Genomic DNA, 17,831 nt, shown 5'->3' with positions numbered 1-17,831 from the left:
TTTGTCGCAGAAAATGGCACTTTTGTCCCAGGAATGTCTGACTGCGGGGAACCAAGACTGCCGCGTTTGTTTCATACTGTAGTGCAGTTATTACTTTTTTTGTTTTGTTCCTTGGCTTTTTTTTTTTCTTGACAGGGATTCATTACTTGAATTGTTTTTATGCATATTTCCCCCACAGAATGCGCTGCTGTAACAAGGAGTGAGAAAATAACAGGGCAATGAGCTCACAGGACTGAGCTGATTTTTCAGCTCACAGCCTGATTCTTTTCTTCTTTTATCCACATATACATGCATTTAATGCGTGCATATGCGTTTGATGCAGTTTATTTATTTATTTCCCCAATGTATAATTAGCTTTGAGATGCATCCCTCAGACTGCTATTTAATGTGATTTGTCATGACATTCATCACTTAGCCTAATTACTGTGGATTTTCTGCACTTAACACGGATACGGTTGTGTTTTTAGGCGATGACGGGGAGGGAGCGGAGGAAGAAGATGAGGAGGAGCTGCAGCAGCTTTCAGCCCTGGACGGTTTGAGCTCAAGCCCTGGGAAAACGGGGCCGTGCGGTGTGAACACGGACAGCCTCTCTCCTGGGGAGGATGCAGACACCACGGGTGAGGCAGGAATGTGGGAATGCTGACCTCAGAGTGTTTACAGGGGATTGGATTTGCTACAGCCAAGCCTCATCATAGCTGTCAGCGGGAAAACTGTAGTGGTAACAGAGATGCTACAAGAGAGGGGGTTATCACAAGGGAAATCCTGAGAGGAAGACAAATCTTTTAGGGGGTAATTAGAGCACCCCTAGTACTGTGTAACTTGTATTCTGGGATATCTGTGGTCTCTAGAATAACCCGTGCCACCTGCTGCTGGTTTTAAAACTGGGGTGGCTGTCGCTCAGGAAGTAGAGCAGGTCGTCTGCTAATCTGAAGGTTGGTGGTTCAATCCCTGACTGCTCCAGTCTGCATGCCAAAGTATCCTTGGGGAAGATACTGAACCCTAGGATGCTCCCTGTGTGTTCATCAGAGTGTGAATGTTAGATTATGATGAATGTGTGTGTGTGTGAATAAGGCTCGTAGTATAGATGCTTTGTATGCAGAGTAGAAAAGCACTATGTAAGCGCTCAAGCTGCCTAAAAACCGATGTCATCTGTAGCGGTTTGAAATATTTATAACATATGTAAGACACAGCTTATTACCCAGTCTTATGCTGTCTTTCACACTTGTGCAGACAACAAATTGAAGTGTGAGGTGTGCGAAGCTCAGTTTGAGACCAGGCGCGGCCTCTCCATCCACGCCCGCTCTCACTTGCGCCAGCTGGGCATCACCGTTTCAGACGGCAGCGGGACCTCCATCGAGCTCCTTCGCCGGATTGCCAAGGAGCGCAAAATAAGCTCGTCTCTTCAGGAGCCGCTCGTAGCTGAGAGCCCCTCCCCGTCCGTTGCCCCAAAAGATGAGGACATGGACTTAGACGAGAAACCCATCCCTCTGTCCCTCTTGGCCAAAGCAGCAAAAGCAGTGCCGCCCTCGTCCTCCTCTACACCTTCTCCGGGAGCCTCTCCAGCTCCGGCTCACTCCGGCTCCCCTTCCTCGGTAGTGAAGAAAGCCCCCATTTCCTCTCTACTGCCTGTGTCTTCCCCCTTGCGCTCTCCTGAGCACAAGGCAGGGGGCATAAAAAACCTGACCTCTAACCTATCCGGCTCAGCACCCATTGCAACAGCCAAACCCCTCTGGGCGCCTGAGGAGAATGATGCTCCTCTTAACCTCAGTAAGTGTTGCTGCCCTAGCTGATGACTGTTTTATCTGTTCATTGCTTCATGTTTAATCATTTCTTTCTTCTGTTCATAGCACTGGAGGTTGACCCCAACAAAGACATTGTTTGTCAGCTGTGCGGCGCCTGGTTTGAAACCCGGAAAGGCTTATCCAGCCACGCTCGAGCCCACCTGCGGCACTTTGGGGTGGAGTACTCAGAATCCAAGGGGTCTCCCATCAGCCTCCTGAACCAGCTCATCGACACGGATGACTTTAAGCACAAAGCCAGTGCATTGCAGCTCGACAACCACACAGAGCCACGGAGCCTCGCCACCACTACGCTCTCCTCCTCAAAGCCATCCTTGCTGACACTCTCCTCCTCTTCCTCTTCATCACTCCTCTACAAGGTGACCACGACCGGGAGTGGATCAACATCCAAAGCTACCTCTTCCTCTGCCTCATCTATACTTGGCCCACCTGCCAAGCGTCTCAAGTCCTCTTCCATGCAGGTCTTCCGCCTCAGTAGTGGGGAACTCATGGCCCTTCCACACAGTGAGTGTTGTAGTATCCATGAAATTAGACGATTTATACAGGCATAATGCTTTCTCTGTTTAACGCAGGGTCAAACATTCTCATCCCTAAGGTGAACCTCCAAAGGAGATAGGCTGTGAATTCTGTGGGGAATATTTTGAGAATCGCAAAGGGCTGTCTAGCCACGCTCGCTCTCACCTGCGTCAGATGGGCATTACCGAGTGGTCCGTCAACGGCTCTCCGATCGACACCCTGAGGGAGATCATCACGAGACGGGGCCTGCCTTGCGCCCTCCCGCTAAAACCTCTCAAAACCCCACCGCCATCTTCTCCAGGACCGCCCCGTTCCCCCCTTTCAGTGTCCTCTTCTCCTTCAGCTACTCTCCTCAGTCGTCTGCCCTTCGCCTTCGCCCGCCCCTCCAGTCCTCAGCCCGCCGTGTCCAAGTCGAGCTCGGCTCCACCGACGCCTTCTAGCGGTCTGATTCTCAAGCTGAAGCCTGAGCCGGTGCAGGTAGAGGTCACCACGCCTGGAGCTGTAGGGAGATCTGGAGGGTTTTCAGCTGAGTCTCTCAACTCTAGCTGGAGGAGCTCTGACAGTGCGTTTCCTCTCAACTTAGGTAATTCTAATCCTGTTTTGTCTTCAGTGCTTATTTAACAATTGTAAAGGAATAATTTATAGATAAGGGAAATCACTTTCAAACCTACTTGCATGTCTAGTTTGTATTCATTAATCATTTATTATTGTTTGCTTCACCGACTGAATTAACCTCAGTTTAGTCAGGAGCATTTTTTAAGACAATCAGCAGCTACTTGGTGCAAGTCAAGCAACATCTCTGTAAATAACAGCAAAAACCACAAACTGTTATTTCTGATTTTAGTTCTTTGTACAAATTATTAAAAAAACAAACATTTTAAAAGTAGGTAAATTATTATTAACTTTTGGCCTAAGGCATGCAGGCTGTTTTCCCCCTTTTTGAGAATATGTGGTAAGTTTTACAGAGCATAGACTGTATATAAAAGATGGTCTTAACTACTGTACAAATTACTTAGCAATGTCCTTTTTGAAGCCTCAACCTCAGCATCTTTGTGTGATGGCACTGGGTGCTCATGGGCTAACCACTTTTCAGTCAAAAATGATAGCAAACCTTGATTTACAGTGGACCCTCGTTTATCGCAGGAGTTACGTTCTAAAAATAACCTGCGATAATTGAAATCCGCAAAGTAGCCAACTTTATTTTTTACAATTATTATAGATGTTTTAAGGCTGTAAAACCCCTCACTACACACTTTATACACTTTTCTCAGACAGGCATGAACATTTTCACACTTTTCTCTCTTGTTTAAACACTCTCAAAGTTCAAACCTTCGTAGAAAAATAAATCCAGTATTATAGGATGAAACCAAAGATCAAACCCTGTTTTCAGGTCCAGAACATGGGAACAGAGCAGCTGCCAGTGAATTCAACATTAATGAATCAATGGTACGGAAGTAAGAGGAAGCAAGAATGAGTTGAGTAAAGTTTGACTTATCTGACGGTTTGGTTTCGCTTAATGCGCCTTATAATCCGGTGCGCCTTATGGTCCAAAAAATAGGGTAACTTCTACCTTCCTTTAGCATGTCCAGAAGTCCAACTTTTTGTGCGATGGTTAGCATCTCCCTCTGCCTTTTGGGTGCTACCACAGGTGTCTGTAACAGTGCAAAATGTTTCGTCAACATTGTTGTGTTTGTTGGGGAGAAAACTTACAAACATACAGTACAGCACGTCAGAGTCACACTGCTAGCGATCGAAGATTTATGTAAATTTGACAAGCTGAACGCATTCGGTACTGTGCAGGAGACGCGGCATGGAGGAGATTGATTGACAGTGGTCTACAGCTGATCAGGACACAGAACACAATGCACTGTAAAAAAAAAAAGCATGCAAAGTTGCATAAAGTAAATCCGCGAAACAGCGAGGCCGCGAAAAGTGAACCGCGTTATAGCGAGGGACCACTGTATTGTCCTTTTACACGATGGTTACAAAATTAACATCATGTTTTATTCACTAAGACGGCACTACTAGTCAATTTTGCCCATAAACGCATCAGGAAAGTGTTTGCTGAGGTCATAGTTCGAGTGAGCCATGGGTCATGCCCATAGGCTTCCTTATAACCTGATGTCCCCCTACTGGTCATTAGAAAAATTACAAGTTTAAGACACCTGGCAGTTACTTCCACCTTTACAGTCTGTCGTACAGATTAGAGTAGGATAGGTCTTCTCGTGTATCTCATGTAATGCTAAACAAACAATGCATGTAAATCTAGTGTATTCCTGGTAAAAATAACTGTATTCGGTAGTCGTGTGTGATCCACTGTATGTGATAATAGAGTGCACATTTTCACCTGGTATCTCTTTAGCCATGGCCCATGAGGTGGAGCCTACGAGGGATATCCGCTGCGAGTTCTGCGGGGAATATTTTGAGAATCGCAAAGGCCTTTCTAGCCACGCCCGCTCCCACCTGCGACAGATGGGCATCACAGAGTGGTCCGTCAATGGTTCGCCCATCGACACCCTGAGGGAGGTTATGCACAAGAGAGGGGTGGGTGGCTCCTCGCAGTCAGACCAAGGAGTGAAGAAAGAGTCGAGCCAAGGAGCAAACAGTCCCTCGTGGGAGAGCACAGGGGGCGCCAGCGGCTCCGAGGGTTTGGGCGCTTCGGGTTACCAGTCCTCCAAATTCCGTAAATCTCCTCTCAGCTTGCTGCAGTCAGGGTCAAGGCTCCATAAGCAGGGTGTGGGGTCTGTGGGCCCATCTGCTACCCCATCTGCAGGGAAGTTTTTCAGGATGTCCCCACTGGGGAAAAGGCCTCTGTCTGAGGAGGCCCAGTCAGCGGAGACTGCGCACTCATCTCCACATCAGCTTAAGACTTTCTCATCCCTTCCACATGATTTCTCCTTCAAAAGAAAACCTTCCCCAGACAAGCATGCACACCAGGGTAAGATGCCGTCTTTTTTCCACTTGCCCTGAACTTCATCTGATACCGATCATTATCCGCTAAGAAAAGGTCTTCTCTTTACTCCTTCCCTGTATTTTTCAGATCCCAGTTGTGAGCTGTGCGGCTTCTTCTTTGAGAACCGTAAGGCTTTAGCCAGCCACGCGCGAGCCCACCTGAGGCAGTTTGGCGTGACCGAGTGGTGTGTAAATGGATCACCTATCGAGACGCTTAGCGCTTGGATGCGCAGCAGGCCGCAAAAGGTGTTGGAGATGCACCGCAGCTACATGCAGGGTAACCGCACCGCCCTCAAGAAGGTGAGGAGTGGCAGTCAGTCTTTGGTAACGCATTTCAGCCGAATAACTCAGATCAGTGCAGCAAGCCGAGCCGCTTGGTCTTATTTTAGGCCTGTGATACTTCAAAGCCCGTTGTGACTGCTGTGAACATTTGATTTTAAAACAAAAAAACTGGAAGTTGTAAGCGGAGGAGCCCGCGCCTCAGACAAAAGTGTCACAGCTATGCAGCGAGAGATCATAACCCACTGTGCTACTTTCCTGACACACTCACTTTCCTCTCAGTGTCTTTGAATAGGCGTCATGCTCGGAGATCTAACGAGCCCCAGCTGGTGGCACGACAGACATTTTGTGTCACGGAAAGCCTCAGACGTGTTGTCTCGCAGCTTTGAGCCTTACTGTAGATCCTGTGTCTTTTACACCAAGCAAAAATCACTGTGGGGACAGATGCCAGAACAACTCAGCTATTGACTTGATAGTTGCCATAGTAACCAGGGTGCCTGGCAGCTTATGTTTCATCTTCAGATAAATTATGGCATGCTGTTGATAGAAGAAAATGTATGTTTTTTTCCCCTTTTTTTTCCTCCCCGCCTGAATTAGTTTCTGGTGCATTTGCGTCACTGTTACACCTTTTCCCTGAGTGGTGATGTGACACACATACAAAATGGATTACCTTTTAAATGTCCTTGTAATCATATTATTTTTTCATACAGACGTAGTCAAACCAACCTCGCTGTAGGATTTGATTGGCCTAAGTAATGACTGATGTCATGGTTAAAAAGGGTGTAATAATATAAATGCCATTAATATTATTAATGAGCTAATAAACCCGGGCAGCTATTTGACCTTTTCAGTGGAAAGGACGTGTCGCTTTTATTTCTTATTGCTTTTATTTCTTATTGCTTAATATGTTTGACATAAAGAGCAGTTCATTTTAACGTGACATCTTTGTGTTGGGGGGAGATTTTATCCACCGATAAAAATCCACAGGAAAAAACACCCCATTAATGTTAGCTTGAAGCTAATAGTGACTAGTAAAAACACATCTTTATATACTACATTCAGTTTACAGTCATAAATGGGTTCAATGCTTTAACAACACAAAGAATGCAAAAAATGAAAAAGCTAAAGGAAAATAGATGCAGTGATATATTGAAACGTGCAAACATTCATAAGGCAAAATCAGAATTTGTACAATTCTAACAAGCATCAGTGTAAATATTTAAGTAATATTTAGGCAGCTTTCTTGTCAAGTAGTCTTCAGGAATATTTCTCCAGGACATTCAAAGCTCTTCTTTGGATGTTTCTGCCTTTCCTTCTGTTCTCTGTCAAAATGATCCCACACTCCTTCAGTAAAGCAAGCAAGCAGTTCAAGCAAGCCTCCACTACTTCTTCCATACATATTAACGTTAATTTGAACAAAAAAATATTCATCACTCTTATCAAACTGGTTTTTGTTCAGATTCTTGTGTAATTTGGCATAACATCAGCTTTCTTCCCTGTTTCCCTTCCTTAAGAATGGCTTCTTGACAGTCACCCTTCCACCGAGACCATTTCTGATGAGGCGTCAGTGAACAGTAGATGGATCAATTAAAAGTCTAGATGCATCTCTCAAGTCGTGTGTCATGCCTTTGCTGGATTTTTCTGTTTCTTAAGGACACGACTTTGAGATACTGTTCATCTGCTCTACTTTAAAAAACATGACTCATTGCACACCAGGACAAGACCACTTTACAAAATTGCAAGAAGGTCTGGCTCCTTAGAAACAAAACATAAAGAAATGAGTGGTGGCTCAAGACACACATCACTGTAGGTAGACATTAAATGCATGAACCACAGCGCTCAGACTTTCCTTAAAGCCTTAAAGTGGAGTAAATATGGCTATTTGTAAGCAGGTATAGACTTCATATTGGAAAGGTATGGCCTGTGTCTTATTTGTCTGTTTCATCTTTTGTTCCGTCTCTCAGTTCGTGATCATTGCTGCTGGCTGTAATGGGGGTCACCGCCCCCGATGCTTCTGTTAACACTAGCTCCAGAAATTCAGTATTTGTCTGGTTCTACACTTTACTGGTATGATATGTTGGAATGATTCTAACCAGTATCACAGGAAAAAAACCCAAAACAGTAATGGTGTCATCAACCCAGTGAGCCTGGACTGCCTTGGATGAAGAAATACTGCATTAACACACGTTTTGAACGCCCACATTCGGACAACTTTTGTGATGATAGCTGTTTTTTATAGACATGTAGACCAACACTTTCTGACCAGTCAGTAAGGTCAATATAACTTATATAAGTAAGTTTGCTGATCCAGGCACTATTTGGGATAACTGATCTAATTGGAGCTGTTTTGGCAAAACGTTTTGCCACTAGTCAGTAGGCAGTAATGCCCTTTGGGCGATAAAGAGGCCTTTCTAACACTTTCTGTAGCGAGCTAAACCTGTCTGTCCTTGATTGAGAGATCAGTCACTCGTCCTTGGAGATCTTTTTGGCTCGGTTGCGTACACAGCATGACAGGTTTCCAATGATTTAAGTCAGGGGACCATAAGAGCCCCATCAAAGCCTTCAGTGTTTCTTCGAGTACATCATCGTGGATTTTAAGGTCTGCTTAGGCCAACTGTGCTGTTGCAGACGTCGCCTCTTTAGTTTCGGTGTCTCAGCTGTGTGACATTTAAAGCTGGAGATTTGTTGATATTTGGGGGAATGATTCTTAGATTTTCTTCGTAGTATATGTGCCGTTTTCTTAGGCAAATGTTGGGTAGACTACTCTTCTAAAAGAGGAAGTTTGACGTCATTAAAATGTGTTTTCTGAGTTTGTATTTATTTACCAAGACTTTGTATCCGTACACTATAGCAAACAGTGTGTACTCTTTGAGACTAGATGACACAAGTGAGGGGTGGATCTGCCCATATCCAGCTTTATTGTCTGTTTTACTGTAAATGGGAGCATACTTTGCAACAAGAACAGTGAGGTATATGAATCAGAACCTGAAACTAGCAATTTCGGCGGTAAACTCATTAGAAAAGCGTTTAATGAGCTTATAGATCAAGGGTCATTTTCTCAATAGACTTTTATACATTCTGACTTACAATCATTATGCAGCCGCACATTCCTCCAGCGCCTATTCAAAATGCAGGTTTAAGGCACTTTCCCATTTGCTTGACTTTTTCAGACCCAGAGGCCGTGTCTCTTCAGTATATTTAACTAAAAGCCAGTTAGCTAGTTAGTTTCATTGGCGTCATGCGCCACAGCATATCTTGGCTAGTACCTGCCACACAAACACAAACACAAAATCAGAGCACATACTTAGCACATGTGTTTCTAATCACATTATTATTTTTTTTAATTATAATGTAATTATATTTACCTATAAATATTTAAAGGTAAGTGCAATGGAATACGTTTTTTTTAGCCAGGTTTTTACAGGAAACAAAAAAATAAGTATACTGAAAGTAAATTTAGGTACTGCGTAAATAGTTTTAGGTAGTACATGAGTAATTTAAAGTATTGTATAACTTTAGGTATTTTATAGGAAAGAAGACAAATTGTTCTGTAAGCAGTTTTAATAACTGCAGAATGTCTTGGTAGGTTTACAGAAAAACACAGTATTTCCCCGTCTTGCATCGAATGCTGTACTTTTCAACATCCGGGTGATATTATGGAGAGTCTTGGCGTTGCTTTACTTCCAGTTATTTTACAGGAAAAGAGACACTCCTTTTCTTTAAAAGCCAGTTTTGACAGTGCCTTAATTCACCCATAATAGGACCCTCACCCCGAAACACACAGCTCATGTACGATGTAAGTTTGGGAATTATTGTTTGCATTTCTCCAAAAATGCAGTAAAATTATACACTTAAAATTTCTACTGCAGTACTTAAATGTACTTACATTACATCACAATTTGTTTTCTTTTCTGTAAAATACTTTAAGTTATGCTATGCTTAAAATTACTCATGCACTACCTATAATTGCATACGTAGTACTTAAATGTACTTACTAGTATAATTATTTAATTTCTTCCTGTAAAAACCTGACTTGTTACCACCTTTGTCTGGCCTTCCTACCTTTAAGGAATTTGTAGGTAAATATTGTTACATTGTACTTTCAAATAAAATACACTGAAATTAAATTTTATTGCAGGGGAATTACATCCTTAGTCACGAGCTGTGTTATAAAGTGTTAACTTTTTTGTTGGTCTCCAAAACAACAATGGCTAGGTTTGTGGTTTTCACTGATGGTTGAAACTCCATCAGTGAGTTTTGAATGTTGTCCATATCTGCAGTTATCCATGTTATTAGAGTGAGTCTGATGCTCAGCTCAGCTATAGATCCCAATTAGTTGTGCCACATGTGACAGCACTGCAACTGATGCATAGGTGCCAATAGAAGCGCAAATTAGGTCCATTTATGTCTGCAGATCTTTGGGCTTCCTTATTATTCAGATTTTTTCATCCATTTGCTTTGTAAAGCTCATTGGAGGGTCTGTTAATTTCTAAGTGCTTGTATTGTAATCAGACTTCTAATTAGTGCTTCATAGATGACAGGTGTGAGAGAAAGGTCAGCAGGAACAGCTGGATATATAGTCTGTAATGTGGTAATTTTAAAATAAGTAGAGAGAATCTTTTCTGTTACAGCTGCCTAATTCATTAACACAACTAGATTGGTTGTAGTTAGATGCACTGTCCAGACTGTAATTATTGTAATTATGTGGACAATTACACATTTTTTGCATAAGAACTGAAATAACTGTGTGGGAGATAAAACCCTTTTAACATGTAGTGCTCAGATTTTAGGGGTTCAAACATTCTGTGAAAAAGTCTTGAGCCACCGCCTCATTTCTATGTATCTTGCTTCCAAGGAGTCCAGTAGTTCTCCAGGCTTTCTGAAGGTCTTTGAACATTTCTTTGTTGACCAGCTCGAGGGATGAACCAGTGTTGTGTCTACACATGACGGACAACTTAGCAAAGAACCAACTACCTGTTGCAAAAAACAAAATTTGCCCCATTATTTAACTGAATCTATTAAAAATGTCAAAGATGTATAATCAGTTTGAGAGACATAAAATTGTATTTTTGCACCAAGGAGGTGAACCCCCTAAATAATTAGGCTAAAACTGTGTGTTCTTAAATTCATTAAACTGGACAACTGGAGGACAAATGTAGTGGGCCTTAAAAAAACAACCTATAGCTGAAGCTGAAGTCCTTAAGAAATCCAACAAAGACCTGACACTGAGAGGTGGATCAGCCAGTGGTCCTGGGAATCTTGTTAGAATTGATGTAATGATAAATGCAGAACTTGTGAGATTATGAAGAGACAAAGTCAGTATTAATCTAAATGTCACCACATACCTCTCAGACACAGGTGACCATCTTTTAACTAACTTTGTGTTGATTAACAGCTGCTGAGAATGATTTGTGTCCAGGTACTTATGAACCCCACCAGTATGGGTGCTGTGTACTTGAAAGGGGCTAATTACAGCACAGTTCTCCTTATAGCAATATAAACTTAATCTACAGAAAAAAGATACACAGATGATGATGATATAAACCCACTTAAATTAAAGAAAGTGAAGATAAAACAACAAAAATTATAGTAGTTTAAATACTGTCTCTGCACTAAATAGGAGGCTAATGCTACTTCCTGGCTAGCTTAAATTAGCAAGTCAGTCCCAACACCGGGCCAGGAAATTGTTAGCAGATATCTTCCCCAAAATGACTTCAAAAAAAGTCACATAACATTTTAATTAGTAAGTAATGAGCTTTAGAGGAACTGGTGGTAGATTTTGTTACCTTTGGATAGAGCCAGCCTAGCTAACCGTTTTTTGACTTTTTTGCTTAAAACTAAGCTAACTCTAGCTTCCAAGTTACATATTTACTCTGTAGATATGCCTTATTGGTATATAGGAAGAAATTCAAAGTCTTATCTGGGTTTTTATTTACTTTTGTTAATGTGCCAGTGTTTCTGTTTACATGGTAACAAGTATACCAGGACTCGCCAGTCTTTTTGTAATTTACTGCTGATAGGATCACTCATTTTTTCCATGTTCCAGAAGAGCAGCTCACCGCTCACTGCGGATTCTGATCATGTCCTCCCCATCTCATCGCAGAAGGCTTCCTCTTCCTCCTCCTCCTCCTCTCAGTGGTCTTCTTCTTTGGCTGTCAGCCTGGTGCGTCCACTGAGCCACGAGGTCAGCCAGGGCTCTTCCAAGACTGCAGAGGAAGAAACTGGTACCAACTTCCAGGGTGCTCCCATCAGGGCTGGTCGCAGCAGTCCCAGTCTCTCGCGGCTCGGCAGCGGCCACCCGCTTCAAGCACAGGTGGCGCGCAGTGAGCTCAATGTCCGCCTGCCTAGAGGTACGTGAGGATAGAGCATATGTCTTGGCGCTCCGTGACATAGGTGCATACATATACAATGTATTATATATTCTCAAAAAATCAGTTGTTAATACTGGCATTAACAAGCCCTTGACAGGCGAAATTACCCTAATTTTTCCCGTTTTTCAGTCAGTGTTTAACCATTTTACATTATATTGTTAAGGAAATACAACAATGTTATACATCTTTTAGGTTTAGGCAGAAAACTGAACCTCTTTTGACTTTAAATGACTGAATTGCCTCTAAGCTATACTGACATTGAAGCGTTTTGGTGCAGCTCTACTTTGCACCAACCTCGTTTGTTACCTCCTCCTCTTGCTCAGGTTTTGAGCGTCGGCCGTTGAAGCACCCATCTTGCCCGGACGGAACAGAGAGGGATAGTGGCCCTCCTAAGCCCCCGCGCACAGGCACCGTCCCCGCCCTGGTGCCCAAACCACCCTCCTACCCGCTTGTCAAAGTGGTGGGCAAGTTCTACACCCTGAAGTGCCGGTATGTGAAACTTGTGTCTTGGGATATAGCTTTCCAGGACCCAGGAGAAACTGTTCAGGGCTCTTAGCATTAGAAATTTGGAGACTGTTGCATTAATAGGACTGTCTGCCTATGTTTTAAATACTCTGTTAATCCCCCAAGCAGCAATCCCTGTTCCCACGCCCTGCCGAGCAGTACTCCACTTTTAGTTGCTAATGCACTATATTGAGAAGAGTGAACCATTTGGGATTTTCAGGGAACATGAATGAGCGCTTAAGTTCTGATATAGCTGCAGCACAAGTGGCAGAATGAGAAACCCCTGAGAGACAGAGAATCTGGCTTAACGGCATCAGATTGTGTTTTATCTCTTTGTGTTAGAGCATAAGTAGTTGCAGTCGTTTTACTGGCTATCGGTAACGCCGTAAGTGATAATTTCCAGCCTAAAAAGTGTTTTTGTTCATCAGATTCTGTGAGGTAGAGTTCCACGGTCCGCTGTCGGTGCAGGAGGACTGGATCAGACACCTCCAGCAGCACATTCTCAAGATGAACTACAACAAGCCCGCTGCTGCCAAAGCAACAGCCACCGAACCACCTGCCCTAGCTGACGATCCAGCACCGGTCCAGGCCTCTGTCCCAGCCTCCACCTCTACCTCCAGAACCACCTCTACCGCACCGGCTCTCACTTCCACCTCAAACAGCAACACGACTCCCAAGAGCCGCTCCCCCTCGCCCGCGGCCGAGTGCGCTCCTGCCATCACTGCCACAGAGATAGTTCAAGTCTCAGAGGAGCAGCCAACCCTAACTCCAGCTCCTATTCCTCTCCCCACCCAGACAGCGTAAGCTCACATCCATCACCTGTACTCATTTTATTTCTTCCAGTTTCTACTTGTTCACCCGTTTCTGTCCTTTGGCCTTCACAAAGTGGTGTTTAGGAGGAGCATTCTCCCTCCCAAAGAGCCCTCTGAGCCCCAAGCACCTTTTGAAGCAGCTTTCTAGACTGTTACTAAGTCCCGTTGCCATGAGAACGAAGCTCCACTGGCTTATCTGCACACCAGGGATGGGTGATTACGGGAAATGTCCAAGGTTATAAGGAGAGATGGACTAATGTTTGTGTTTGCCTTGTTTATATTGAATGTTCAGATGTGGATCGTTACTGTACCTCTCTCATTCACTGGGCAATTTAGGGTTTAATATAGCCCTTTATTAAACTTTAACACCTTGTCTACTACAACTTCCCCTCCAATCTTCTACTTATGAACAGCGCATTAAAAGACCTGTGAGATTTTGACCATTTCTACCAGCACGTTGGTAGCTTTGACTTAGTCTCTTACCCAAAGGTCCTGACTGAGATTAAGCGACAGTTCTAATCATGCTAGTCTTGCGGTTTAGACTTTAAACATGTGATAACACTTAGTGTTAATAAAGGCACTTTTAATGTGGACACTCAGCACTTAATGATACAATTTGAATAGGTTAATATGATATAGGGATGCACCGATATGTGGGCCTAACACTGATATTGGTTGATATTGGCCTTGTTGAACGATATCTGCTGGCAAATAAGATGAGATTTACAGGTATCGGTGGGCGACATTTACCTGTTGTGATTAAAGGGACACAGCATGGGAAAACCAGACTAAAGTCACTAAATTTTTAAAATAAAAATTTCAAACTGTGCCTGATTTTTGAAATATTGTGGTTTGAATTGACCACAGGTAAAACATGGGAAACATTGCCAGCATCACGTAGGAGGCAAATTTTTCTGGTTGACTGGCTCAGCTGTGGGGTTTTTCCCCCAAGTGCATTTTATTTTCAGTTTATCCATCAGAAAATGTTCAATAAACTAAATTTTTAGGCATAGTTTGAATAAATATTCTGGATAGTAAAGTTAAGGTAACAAATATTGGAAATATTGAAAAGTCAATTAATATATATTTCTTTGTTCTCCTAGAACGGGGGTCTGCAACCTTTACTGACCTATTGTGCAGATATCACGATATCCGCTAATAAATACAAAATTTAAACTTGAGCCCACTGATATCAGCCAGTTGAGCCTGCTATTTCCTGATAGATTTATAATATATCTAATATATCTATATTGGCCTTTATAACAACCAATAAATGAAAATGAAACTAAAGATGAGATGGGAAAAACACCCTTCATGTTATGAATGTTATGAGTGTTGCACAGTTTGGCCACCAGAGGGCACTCTGCAACTTCACTGTTGGCTACAATGTATAGAACTCCACAAAAACAACAACCAGCTGATGCGATGAGTCGGGCAGGGCAAAGAAATAATTGCACATAACAAATGTTAGACAAATCTGCTTATGTTTCGTGCATCTGAAAGCACAAAAATTCGAGTTTTTAAAGCACCGAATATTAGTACCGGTGTTGGTCTTAGAAATCCTATATTGTTCAGGCGCCAAATTTAAAAAATTAGTCATAGGAAATGAGCAAAAGAGCCACAGGTGTGCGACCCCTGTCCAAGAACAACAAAAACATACAAAATTTGATAAAATGCTACCTGTAAGGTCCCGGAGTCAGTGCATCCCTAATGCGGACTGACAAAGATGCATTCCGACTGACTGAAGGAACAAAAAGTGGAAGCACACCCCAAAAAGGGAAACTCTTTACTCTATGAAGTAATACTCTCCCCAAAATATATGTTTCACTTGAATGTAGCTTAAAGCACCTGTCAAAACCTTATACGCACACATTCATACTCAAATCAAACACAGGCCCCGTACTACAAATCCAGTAACAGTTTTATCTTCCACGATGTTACAACTCCACAGCCTGCTGTTTTCAACAGATAGGGCTGCAGTTGCTTTTTAATCTTGGAGACGTGAGGCCACAGTGTTCAAGGTTACACATCTCCATTCACAGTGTTGCCATTTTCTACCTGCCTTTTTCAATGTAACCCAAATTATTTATTTATTATGTTGCTTCTGAATGTGGTAAGCTAGGTCATTTAAAAGCTAGAGTATAACTTAGGAATGTTTTTGAAATAGGCCGGCGGTGCGCTTTTATGCCAGCGCGTTCGTTTGTATGTCGGTGTACATACAGAGCAAATGTGCATTCGTTTCCCCATTTTAAAAGAGAAAGAGAGAGAGAGACAGACGTAAACGCGCTCGATACAAAGACACCTCATTAAGGTCAAAACGAACTAAATGTGGGAGCCTGTCTGGACTTACATGCATCCATCGTCTTGTTAGGATGTGCCAAAGAGCCTGTTTACTTCCCTGTCTTGCCTCTGTAAAAGCTGTTTACATTGGACCTGATGGTGGAGGAAACTCTGCACAGCTACCGGGTTCCCCCAGGGCCCCCCACGCAGAACAATGGACCGAACCAACGGTGGATCTGCATCCACCGTACGTGCCGTTCGCTCCCCCAGTTTTAAAGACTCGGGCTGCTGAAGCGGCTTCTCGTTTCCGTGGGGGTTAGATTTTTCCAATTAAACGTGAACACAAGCCAAACTTGATTACAAAGCAGGGCTCTGGAGACCCGTCAGCCCTCAGTCCAAATGCAGAAACGCAGTCGACCTCGGCCTCCTGAGGATCGGAGGTCTATAGTCTCTCTCATATCAACCTTGAACCGAAGCGGTAACTCAAAGGGTCCATGTAGGCGGGCAACCTTTTAGAGTTTGTTCCAGTGTTGCCCATGTTTGAAACATGACTGTTTGATCCAAACGATACCCTTAACCCTTTTATGGAGTATAGATGCATACTATATACAGTAACTACATGTACTTAAGAAACTGTTGATGCTAGTAGAGCCGTCGGCAGTTCTATTAGCGAGGTAGTTTAAAAATTAAGTGATCTTAATTCCTCTATTGTGATTTGATTTCAACATTTGATGCTATGTATTTTTTATTGCTCTGTGCATTTCTGTATTTGCAGTCCTGCAAGGTGAATCTTAGAGTATTTTTTATTTTATCTGTTAGTCTCTCCAAGCTGAAACTTTTGGTGCTGGCGAGTGCGTTGTAGGTCGGGAGCTGGTTGAGTGACTGAACGCGAGGAAGACCTTTTAATATGATTGTCACGTCCTGGTATCAAAAGGACTCTAATAAGCGGGCCTTAAAGGGGACCACTTTGCAAGGTGAGATATAATTCTTCCTGTCTGCATTCACAGAGTAATAGACACTGTTGCCTCCTGCAGGTTTGTGGCTGCACTGCTGTGTGAGGTGTGAATTGGAGACCGGTGCATTATTAGTTCCCTTTTAAGATCACCCGATTAAGCCTCAGCTGGTGTAACTGGCTGTTTTGTGTGTGCGCGTGTGTGTGAGTGCGCGTGCGTGCGTGTGAGTGTTAATTAAAAAAAGATAGATGACGATGTTAACTGAGAAGAAAAAGATGCAGTCGAGAAAAGAACTGTACTGTACACAAAGGGTTAAGTTTTAAGTAAATCAACTCCAGAACAAACAATAAATGTGATTTCAGTTTCAGACACCGAATCTTTGTCTTTATTGTTACGTTGTTGCGTCACACGGCGATGATGTTTGACGGCTGTGTCCAAAGCTTTTGGTTAATTGTTTTATCAAACCGCTAGGGGGAGCTAGAATACAAGCTCCTGTTCGCATTCATTTGAAGCAGGTTTGGCATGCACCCCAGCTGTAGGTGGCAGGAGGGAATATTAGTTAGCAGTGTTTCAATGATCTCTGTCTAAATCACAGAGCGTAAATAATAAAACAGCAAAGTTACTTGAGAACGGTGATCAGGATCAAAACGCCACGGCTTCAGCAGGCGTCGATACACAGCCTTCAATTTTCATTCTTACCCCTGGAAAAGAACTAAAACTAAACACTGAGCTGCTCTGGGGGTTTTTGATCATGGCAGCTTACAGAAAGGAAATCGAGTAAAGTGAAAAGGGGAAGCGGACACATTTGTGCATGCTCTAATTTCTCCATCGTACATGGGACCGATGTTAATAAAAAGAAAAAAGCTATAACACAATATAGTGAAAACTATCCACTTCTTCAGATTAATGTCAACAGATGACATACAATGTGTGTTATTCCTCAAAAAAAAAACAAAAAAACACCAAAATGCAAAAGCAGCGTGTGCAAAAGCTCCTGATCCAGCTGCCTGAAGAATCAGCTTTAGCAGCGAGATCTTGAAGTAGTTGTTTTCTGTATGACTTTATGAGTCTCTCACATCACGGTGAAGGAATTTTCTTTACGGGTTTGCAGGAATTCATTTATTGATAGCTCTCTTAAGATCCCACTCAGGTCGACTTTGACTGGACCATTGCAGCACTAAGCTTCTTTTCTTTTTCAGCCACTTTGTTGTAGATTTGCTGCTGTGCTCAGGATCAGTTTCCTGTTCCATGACCTTGTTTCAGTCCAGTTTTAGCTGTTATTTGACTCCAGATTACTTTGGTATATGGAGGAGTTCATGCTGGACTCGTTGACTGCAAGATGCCCAGGTCCTGTGGGTGCAAAAC

The 17,831-nt window shown here is 43.0% G+C and overlaps 1 protein-coding gene across 4 annotated transcripts in view; it reads left to right on the top strand.

The window, feature by feature from the left end:
- The window catches only part of wizb (WIZ zinc finger b), a 31,989-nt gene extending 15,156 nt beyond the window's left edge, over positions 1-16,833 (top strand). For 3 of the 4 annotated variants that reach the window (XM_005468510.4, XM_005468509.4, XM_019358223.2), the window contains 10 exons: positions 468-617; positions 1,231-1,767; positions 1,848-2,303; positions 2,395-2,898; positions 4,678-5,253; positions 5,356-5,567; positions 11,593-11,896; positions 12,241-12,406; positions 12,850-13,221; positions 13,308-16,833. In XM_005468510.4, coding sequence (XP_005468567.1) covers positions 468-617; positions 1,231-1,767; positions 1,848-2,303; positions 2,395-2,898; positions 4,678-5,253; positions 5,356-5,567; positions 11,593-11,896; positions 12,241-12,406; positions 12,850-13,221; positions 13,308-13,317 — 3,287 coding nt within the window. In that variant the 3' untranslated portion in view covers positions 13,318-16,833. The remainder of the gene's footprint in view (positions 1-467; positions 618-1,230; positions 1,768-1,847; positions 2,304-2,394; positions 2,899-4,677; positions 5,254-5,355; positions 5,568-11,592; positions 11,897-12,240; positions 12,407-12,849; positions 13,222-13,307) is intronic. The other variant, XM_005468512.4, reaches the window with a different exon arrangement.
- The last annotated feature ends 998 nt before the right edge of the window (positions 16,834-17,831 follow it).

This window comes from Oreochromis niloticus, linkage group LG4 (assembly GCF_001858045.2).
Source record: "Oreochromis niloticus isolate F11D_XX linkage group LG4, O_niloticus_UMD_NMBU, whole genome shotgun sequence".
Classification (NCBI taxonomy): domain Eukaryota; kingdom Metazoa; phylum Chordata; class Actinopteri; order Cichliformes; family Cichlidae; genus Oreochromis; species Oreochromis niloticus.
The sequence above is the reverse complement of the archived record's forward strand: the minus strand, read 5'-3'. Positions and strand labels throughout refer to the sequence as shown.